This window comes from Pseudopipra pipra, unplaced genomic scaffold (genome assembly GCF_036250125.1).
Source record: "Pseudopipra pipra isolate bDixPip1 unplaced genomic scaffold, bDixPip1.hap1 HAP1_SCAFFOLD_271, whole genome shotgun sequence".
NCBI classification, from domain to species: Eukaryota; Metazoa; Chordata; class Aves; order Passeriformes; family Pipridae; genus Pseudopipra; species Pseudopipra pipra.
In genome coordinates, this window is record NW_026990750.1 from 15,094 (window position 1) to 24,312 (window position 9,219).

The window sequence follows — 9,219 nt, forward strand, 5'->3', positions numbered from 1 at the left end:
TGAGGCGGCTGAGGGGGCTGGGGGGAGGGCGGGAAAAGCAGCCAATGGCGACCGCCCCGCCCCGCCCCGTCCCGTCTCCCTCAGGGCACCCTCAGGGGGCCTTGGTGACCGTCCAGAGCACCGTTTTCGCCCTTTGGCTGAGGCACTTCACACCCACTAACCAGATTTTTGAGATGAATTTTGGAATGCTCGGGAAATTACAGAAGCATGAAGCCTGTGAATAACTTAGGAATATTTATGAAGGACTTGTAGTTAAAGGGCCTGTTAACCTGACATGATCCAGGTGCAATAGAGGAAAAAGGCAAAGGATTTCAGTGATGAAGAATTAAATTAATACAAGTAATTTATAGACAATAGGCCTAATTTAACTCTTTGAGAGATTACAGGTGTAATCCTACTGTGGAGATATCATATGCTTTAACTGTTAGCTTGTTAATCTAGCGAGCTCAATATGCTACTGCTCATTTAAAATAGCTGGCACTGTAGCACATACAGTCTGGAACTGATGGGTTAGAAAAATATTGCCAGTGAGAAATAATCATCCAGTGAGGCTGTTTAAAATTGTGTCTTCCAAAGGAAAGCACTCAAAGAAAAGTGATGCCAGTTTTATGCATCCCCTGGATTTAAATATAAAATCACCATGGACAAAATATGCAGATGACACAGAAATTTGACAGCATGACAGATAATGATGCTGAAGTCACACAGAGTAACATGGATAGTTTGGTAAAGAGAATAAACCCGTGCAGTTAGCTGCTGTTTTAATATATTCACATGAAGAGCTGTATGTCTAAAAAATAAAATTTTTAAGTATGGAGGGGAGGACAGTATCGTTGAAAACAGCAACTTTGAAAAGTGCTTATAAGTCATGTTGAACAACTGAGTCAACACACTGTTGTGTGTGTGAGGTAAACAGGATTAAGAAGACTTTTAAAATCTATTCAGGAAGGCAGTGTGTAGGAATAGGAAGGCAATTTTTTTAATGAAGCCAGTACTAGAATATTGCTTACAAGTCAGGTGTCAAGTGTTTCTAACAGTGGAAGAAATGAAGGCGGTGTAAGAAGAAAGCCACAAAGATTGTCTGAATGCTTGAAAAAAAGCCCTACTGTGAAGGACAGAATGAATGCAATTCGCTAAGCTTATGAAAAAAGAGTTTGAAAAGTAACTTGATTGTAGCAGAGAAGTACTAACACACGGAGAACATACCATGTATTAAAAGGCTTTTTAACCTCAGGGAAGAGATTCCTGTATCCTAAACCATTCAACAGCCAAACAGGCTGCCGCCCTGCTTACAGGGGTCTCCAACGCGGGCACACGCCCAGACCCTGGCTACAGACGGGTCGCGGTGCCTGTTATTTACATTTGAGTAAGCAAGACTGTGTGTTATAAATAAATCCCCGGAGAAAAGTTTTGCTGCCCTTTCTGCAAATAGTGTTATTATCCATAAATGGAAGAGAAAATTGGAGAATGCCTGTGCGAAATACTTTGTGGTTATTCAGTTTTAGTACCACGTATGCATGTCTATCCCCAGTCTTTGTTATGATAATTGCAAGGAGTTAACTCTGAATGGATCATCAATGGATGTGACCAGAGTGGGGAGCAGATGCTAAATATCGATCATTTGTGTGTGTCAGGTGTTGGATGGCATCTGCTTTAGCTGGAAGTAAGAACATCCAAAATTTACACAGACAGACCCCTTTTGGCCTCAGAACAGCTCCAGCCCTTCAAAAGCCACCACTATTCTGCTCCCACAGTTCCATCATTGAGAAGGCAACCACAATATTTCATGTATATTTAATACTAACATGAAATATTGATTAGCCTTTCCAGCTTTAAGTTCTGTTTAGCATTTTATCTCAAACCTCAGCTTGGCACCAAAAAAACTGCCACACAACTGGAAAGATTTCAGTCCCTATATCCAGGAAAACTACAGTCAAGTGAGTTGCTTCTTAAAATCACAATTAGAAGTTTATTTGCATAATCACCACTCCTACACTCTAAGTTATCTTTTCATTGCAGCAATACAGGAACTTTTTAAGAGATGTTAAAGGATTTGAGCCTGCATTATCTCATCACTCTTATGCAACCTGTCAGTAAATCAATGTATTGTGTATGACTGGACATGCCTGGCATATCCTTCCTAGCCGTCTACCCCAAGAGTAAAACCCACTGACATTCTGGGCATTTCAGATCCCACAACTCAACCTCCAGTGCAACACAAAGCCCTCATACTGCAGCATCCCATCTCTAAAAACAGTGCAAACTGGACCCAGCCCAGCCCCCTGACCAAGCATACAGGCTTTAAGGCTACCCCTTGGGCATCCCTGCCTGCCTGGACAGCCTTGCCCTGATGATCAGGGTACCCACAGCCTCTGCCACCTGCACAAGGGGCATGGGGGGTGAACAAAAGCAAAAACTCAACCCACACCAAGGTGGAGGATGCACATTGAGGCACAGCTGGAATTACACAGGAGGCATGAGTGGCACAGCACAGGTTCTGTGCCAAGGCACCCACTGCAGAACAGCAGCATGAGGAAAGAGCAAGAGTGCTTCAAGATGGGGACACAGCAGCTGGGGGAACAAGAGGTGTCCAAGGAAAGGCTAGAGCCAGCCTGCCACACCTGCACCCCCTGTGTCCTACCACAGGAGGAGGGGGCTGAATCTGAGCACACCGTGCTCATGGGCACCCCACCTGGGTACTGGCACTGTCAGCTGGGGGACACAGCCTGCAACAGTCAGGCCCTCACCCAGCTCTAGTGGAAGCTCTGGAAGCTGCAGGCCAAACAATCACACCTCAGTGCTCATCTGCACCAGAAATGATGCTTTAGTGTGCCAGCACCCTCCTTGCCAGCTGTGTGGGCAGGGAGAAGTTAATCTTCAGTTTCTCCCCAAGGTGGACAAACAGCTTACATCCAGCTCAAAGAATTGGGATGTGTTGTTTAAAAAAAATAATTTAAAAAGTTTACAGCTTGCAGTGTGAGGGGGAAAGGGCTTGTCTTCCACAGGTTCCAGCTACTTCATCCACTCCCCACCAGACTTCTTTGAAGAAACAATGTGCTGATACATTAAGAGCCCCTCTGAATAATAGTCACACTTCTGTCTTCTACTATGACTCCCTCCAAAACTCTACCTTTCAAGCCCAGAAAAAAAACCCTCAACCCCCACTTAAAATATGCATTTTGAAATCCTATTAAAACTGTTTTCTGCTATATTAACCACTGGCTAATCAACATCCTTTCCTGGCTTTAAGGAGAGCAGCTGCCAAGAAGTGACTTTCAACTCACTCACACAGCAGAGGTTTTGTTAGAGACATAACCCTGAAAGAGATGAGTTCCAGCTGAATGTTATGTCATGTTTTAAGATGTTAAACATTTTAAAATATACAAGTCACTTAAGCTTTAAACAAAGTGCTAAAATACAAAGACCAAAGCTTTGCCTTAATTAAGACAGTATATTAGTTCTGCTTATCTCTGCTTTTGCTGAAACAGGTGACATTACAGCTCACTTCACATGTCCATAGCCATTATTCCCTATTTCACACTAAACTTCCACCTTATTAGTCAGACAGGTTTTTTCCAGGGACAACTTTCATTTGAGCAAGCCTCATGTTTTAACAAGAGGAACTCTCACCAGTACCCATCTTCTCCCTAATGGAGTAACAGAACTTCACAATTCTTGTAGTTCCATAATTACAGGTATAAGATGTAGGAATTCCTCCTGTCTTTAAACAGTGCCAGTTCATCTCAGAGGGTTAAAAAAATAAAAATCACATCTTATGCAACAGACTAATAAAAACACTACATATCAGCATAACAAGCAATATGTAACTGGCAGTTCTGCTTGTGGAGGAAGTTTTGCAAAGCCTCCTGGTGTCAAGCATCTGGAACACCTCAGCATGCTGTAAAGTAATAGCCCAGCTCCTTGCTTGCAGAAGAATCAAGTGTGTATTCCAGATACTTAGCACTGCTTTCCCTTGTGTCAGCAGCTCCTGTGAACTGGTCCAATCCATCCGGACACCTTCCATCTCACAACAGTGGTATACTTGAAGAAAGGGACACAAGTTTCAGTCTATATATGTGGAGGATTAAATGCAACTAGGCAGGCAGGATAGAACCATAGGAAAGTCCTTCAGGAACATCCTTGTTCAGTCATTTTGTTTGCTAGAGTTGCATCTGTGACACAGAAGTGCTTACGTAGGTCTGTGGGCTCAGAAGGGGGCTGCAGAAGCCTTCCAAATTCCAGAGGCACAAGGTGGGGATACTTCTATGTCGCGACGGAAAGCTCTAGACACCTCAATGTGAGAATCCAGGAACTTCGTTTATTGTAGATTGACAACAGCTTAATATACACTCTATAATAGGTTCATGAATATTACAGAAATTAGGCTCATTATTGGTGCTCAGTTAGGTGCTGATATCATCTTAACTGTCTTTCATTGTTTACACAGGTGGCTCGTTAAGTGTCTCTGTTTTGGTAATGCCTAGCTCCTGTTCTTCAGCTCAATTTAGAATACCCAAGGACGTTGCTGCTTTCTCACGGCCCTGCTATCTCAGACTTTCTCATGGGCCTAGTCAGACTGCGTCTTATACTTTAGCAGCTCATCCATAGCCTTAGCCATGTTCATATGTCCTCGCATTTCTAACCAATCCTCTACACTTCTATATATCCAGAGTCAGCTGAATGAAGCAAACAGCTAAAAAAATTCCTTTGACTTTACCTGTGTTATCAAATATACTCAATAGCAAGATCACTGCATCTCAGCTGTCTGTGCTGACACTTCACAGAAACCAGGAGAACATTATCAGCTGCATTTCACATTCTCCTTCTCATCAGCATCTGAATAGGTGTGTAGTGAATCCTTTGGGGAGAAAGAAGACACGAAAAAAAAAAAAAAAGGAACAGATTTCTTTTGTGCCCACTTCCCCTTCATTCCTTACTGCAAGAGGAAGACCAAAGAATCTCAACCTATCCTTTCACCCACAGTGCCAGGTAGTTTTATACAATCCCAAAACTACTGTAGCTATTTTACCACCAAGAGCTGCCCTGCCACATGCTCTCTCTGCAGTTTCATCTCTCCTGCCACTACAAGTTTTAATTTGAATGGTCTTGCTTAGGAAGAAAAAGAAGCATCTCAGGGCCAACACCTCTCATCTTGGTAGCACAAAGCAGGCTTTGCTAGCATGAGGTTTTTCTTTACCTGGGTTAAAAGCTGATGACGCCTCAGCTGTCTATAGAAGTGCAGCACAGAAGGATCAGCTCTCACTACTTTTGGGTCAAAATCCAGAACACGGAGACCTGCAAGGCTGCGGGCTCGGGAGAGGGCTACGTAAGCCTGCCCACTTTCAAAGACACGAGACAGGGAGATTTCCACACAATCTAAAGACATGCCCTGCCAAAGACACAGAGAACTTTGTTACAGAACAAACAAACAAGAACACTGTGCTGTACCAACACTAACCTGTGAGTCTGTCAAAGGTACCGTTCTTGGTGTAAGGGCTTGATTAAAAAAAAAGAAAAAAACAAAGAAGTCTTTTGTTTTACTGTGTAACTGATTAAAAGACGAGAATCAGAAAGGAAAGGCAGTTTCCTACTGTCAGTAAATTGCTAGCAGATAGTAGAATCCACTAACTCCAGAGAACCTCTTGTTGCATGAAACTCCATAAATCCCATCTAATCAACACAGCAGGGAAAGAAATCCTGCTGGTTTCACTCCTAGTAGTTAACTAGAGCAGTCACCATTCTCAAGCAGTCCTCAGGCAGATCAGAGAGTTTGGGTTAGGCCTGTCTGCAGGGCTGTCCTGGGCACAGCAGAATTTACAGCCTGCCCTGGTTTAAACAGTGGCACAGGAACAATAAGCAGTGGCATGGGAACAAACTCACAGGTTTCCAAGACCAGTATTCATCAAAGTGTATGAAGCCTTCTGGAAGGCAAGGAACTTTGAGAAAGTTACACTGTTACATTGAAAAAAACCAAACACACACCACCATCAGCCCAAAGAGAGCTGTGGCTCTGGCAGCTGCCTCAGTTATACTGTAAACCTCAGGGTCTCTAGTGCTGATGACTCTCAAGGAAACACTGCTCTCATCAGCCCACAATGGTAAATAATGCTGCTTTATAGTCCAACACCAACTATGCAGATGGCAGCACCCCATGGAAACTCCAGCAGTGTATCTAGTCCATCTGTGACCCTATAGGCAGGTATCATGAGCAGAAGAGGTGCAGCTAAACACACATATTCTGGAGTTCCCCCCCCAACAAGGGCCTTTCAGCTTTCCCTTCTGTTTTACCAGCAATGCAAGCTCACCCAGGAAATAAGGCTTATGATGGTGTGCAAGTCTTTAGACAGCTGTATAAGGACACCCACCTGACTCTTGTGAATGGAAATGGCCCATGCCAACTTTAAAGGCAGCTGTTGACGACTCAGGTGAACTCCTGATGGTCCTTTGAAGACCCATTTCTCCATTCTTATGACCTGTGTGACCCCACAGAGAAACCTCACCTTAGGCAGCCCTGTAGGAATGGGAGCAGGAGAGAAACAGAGATGTATTCCTGACACTCAAAAGCCAGGAAGTCAGCAGCCTAAGAACACTTTTTTCCCCCCCTCCTAAACCAAACCTAAACCCGCAGACAGTAAATAGCATGCACTGAAATGATGTTTGGCACCTACTTAAGGCAGGAGAATTAAAGCCAGGTAATTTATCAGCTGAGATGCAGAGAAAAATACACATTGCAGGTAGCAGAACATTATTCTTTGAGAAAAAACAAACAAAAACTTGCTTGAACAAAAGAAAACAGGAAATGCAAATGAGCACCCACATCTAGACAACACAGAAAAGCAAACACAAGAGGCCCATAGATAGCTACAGCTGATGCAGTGCATGACATCACAGCTGGTGAGAGCCCCAAGCCTGCAGAGATCTCCTCCCTGCTTTCCCTCTAATTATTCTTACCAGGCAGTAAACAAAGTTGAGAAGTCATCAGCCATCAATGAAAAATCGTTTTGTTATTTTTCCCCCTCTTCCTTCAACAAGAGATCAAGAAGCTCACTTACCCTTCTGTTCACTTTCAAATCCTACAACAACGCCTCGTGCCCCGTTCACCAGCCCTTGAGACACATCCAGATTCTTTGCTAGCATCACCTACAGAGAAAAAGAAAAATCCTTCAGTGCACTGGGTTTTCAGCCTGTTCAGCCACCTGCAGTTAAGCTTCTTTCCAGGAAGCATAAGCACATCAGGCTGATAGGACCATATCATCCTATCCTGCCTACTGCAGGAGAGAGCACCATCTCCAACTGAAATTATTTCATAGCCTTTCCTTCCTAGGATTCCCAGCTATTTTACAGCATTGAACACTTCACTTGAGCTGCTTCCATCCACAGCTATGAGCTGCCTATGCTCTCTGCTACTGAAAGCTTCTAAACCTGATTGGAAAAGTGTGTCAAAGTCACAGCAATCATCATTGTCCCCAAGACATGGACTACACTCAAATCAAACTCATTTTCTGTTTCGATAAGATTCCAAGCAGAGAAAATATAAAAGATTGGAACAGAATCTTCTGTTGGCCTGGCATAGACATTCTATATTGAATCTGCATTCTGTGTATTAATCTACTCTATATATTTATCTGATATTCCTTTATTTTTCTTATACCATTTGATCTGCTGTTCTATTCCATGTGTATGTACACATACTTACCTGAGCTCCAAGCTTCAGCTCAACTCTACCACCCACAGGACACTTGAGCATCAATTAACTTCACTAGCATTGGGTCACTATCCAAAGCCTCAAATGTGTGCACTTCTGTTAAGGAAAGAAAGACATAACAAATTGCAGCTGTTGAACACATTATACACAGCATGACAGGAGGCTCAGCATTTATTTCTAATAGCAATTTCTCTTTTAATATCCATTCTGCTCTGCTGCTAGGACATCTTCACACAAACCTTGTCACATCTAACAACAGAGAGCTCACTATTGCCTCTCTTCCCAACAGAATTTGCAGAGCATGAAAAGGCACAGGAATCAAAGGCCAGCAGTAAATAAGAACTGAGCAGCCAGCATTTTGAGCATATGACTAGTTTCATTTGCTGCCAACATCAGATCACTAAAGGAAGTATCCAGAAAATATTGCCAGAAAGGGAGGCAAAAATTGAGAAAGCCCTTAATAAGATGCTATAGAAAGAAAAAGCAGAGGTGTGAAGGCAATAAATGACCAACCCTGTTTCATAGCAATCAATGAGCTTGCTGTCTATTACATACCAAGAAGTGACACTGAATATTTAACAAAAAAACTGAATTTTTCCCCAGGCAGCCGAACTCCAACACACAGAGCTTTGACTGGTGCTGCAGTGCATGACAGAACACTAGTTCTTCCTGACACCACAGTATCCCCACTGTATCCACTCAGAGCTCAGCCCCAGAGCCAGCAGTTTCCACCAGGGAGTTCACCTGATAGCTGTTGCAAGCGTCTCTCATTAGTTATTTCGACATCATTTTTATGGGTGCCCCAGGGCCGGGGGCCTTGGAGGATTTCCGGTCGCTCTCTACTTCCGGTGACCGAGTTTACCCAAATTAGCGCCTCTCCTCGCTAATTTCTGCGCTTTCACCCCAAAAAATCTTCATGTTATTCCCCCCACACACACCCCGGGAGGGACGGGAGACCGCGAGTCCCGCCCTGCCGCCGGAACCGGCCCTTAACTCGACCAGGGAGCGCTGCGCCGGCACGAGAGCCACCGCGCATGCGTCGCCGGTCCCTCTCCTGGCTGCCCTCAGTTACCACGTGATCGCCGGCGTCTTTCCAACGACTGCGCACGCGCCGGCGTCGCCACCTTGGCTCCCCCCCCCACCCCGCCGCCCGACCGCCCGGCTTCGCTTTCTTACTGCGGCTCCCCCTCCACTTTTTCGGCTCCCTGGGGTTCCCTCACCCACATTTTGGGGTCCCCTTCTCACATTTGAGGGGTGATGACCCCGAAATTTACGGTTCGGGGGGGGGGGAGGAGAGGAAACGGGGTGCCCAAGAAGGGGTTTCTTTTTATTTTTTTTTTTCTCTTTTATTTCATTTTCATTTTATTTCCTTTTTAGTTTTTTTGCCTTTTTTTTTTTAATTTTCTTTTCTATTTTATATTTCCTTTTTTATTTCGGTTATTTTTTATTCCCTTTATTTTTCATTTGCTCTCCCAGTGCACCCCAGTAACACCCAGTGCTCCTCAACAACCCCC

At 44.2% G+C, this 9,219-nt stretch overlaps 1 protein-coding gene across 3 annotated transcripts; it reads right to left on the reverse strand.

The window, feature by feature from the left end:
* Positions 1-3,331: 3,331 nt before the first annotated feature.
* On the reverse strand, positions 3,332-8,590 carry LOC135408250 (ATP-dependent DNA helicase PIF1-like). Of its 3 annotated transcripts, none has more exons than XR_010427419.1 (7): positions 8,450-8,590; positions 7,697-7,801; positions 7,053-7,140; positions 6,366-6,511; positions 5,198-5,389; positions 4,718-4,858; positions 3,332-4,291 (listed from the first exon to the last, which is right to left on the reverse strand). XR_010427419.1 is itself a non-coding variant. In XM_064643514.1 (6 exons), the coding sequence occupies exons 2-6, from the start codon at positions 7,745-7,747 to the stop codon at positions 4,802-4,804; spliced, it is 534 nt and encodes a 177-aa protein (XP_064499584.1). In that variant the 5' UTR covers positions 7,748-7,801; positions 8,450-8,589; the 3' UTR covers positions 4,703-4,801. The 3 variants fall into 3 exon arrangements, 1 of the variants encoding a protein (XP_064499584.1); XR_010427418.1 differs by having other exon boundaries at positions 3,332-4,351; XM_064643514.1 differs by lacking the exon at positions 3,332-4,291 and having other exon boundaries at positions 4,703-4,858; positions 8,450-8,589.
* Between the last annotated feature and the right edge of the window lie 629 nt (positions 8,591-9,219).

What these genes read in the sequence shown, in the direction of transcription:
- LOC135408250 (XM_064643514.1), bottom strand. Translation starts at nt 7,747, where the DNA reads ATGCTCAAGTGTCCTGTGGGTGGTAGAGTTGAGCTGAAGCTTGGAGCT. An exon ending in ATTTGAAAGTGAACAGAAGG is followed by an intron (nt 6,512 to 7,052) that starts GTAAGTGAGCTT and finishes CCATTCCTACAG; the next exon opens with GGCTGCCTAAGGTGAGGTTT. An exon ending in TTTCCATTCACAAGAGTCAG is followed by an intron (nt 5,390 to 6,365) that starts GTGGGTGTCCTT and finishes TGTCTTTGGCAG; the next exon opens with GGCATGTCTTTAGATTGTGT.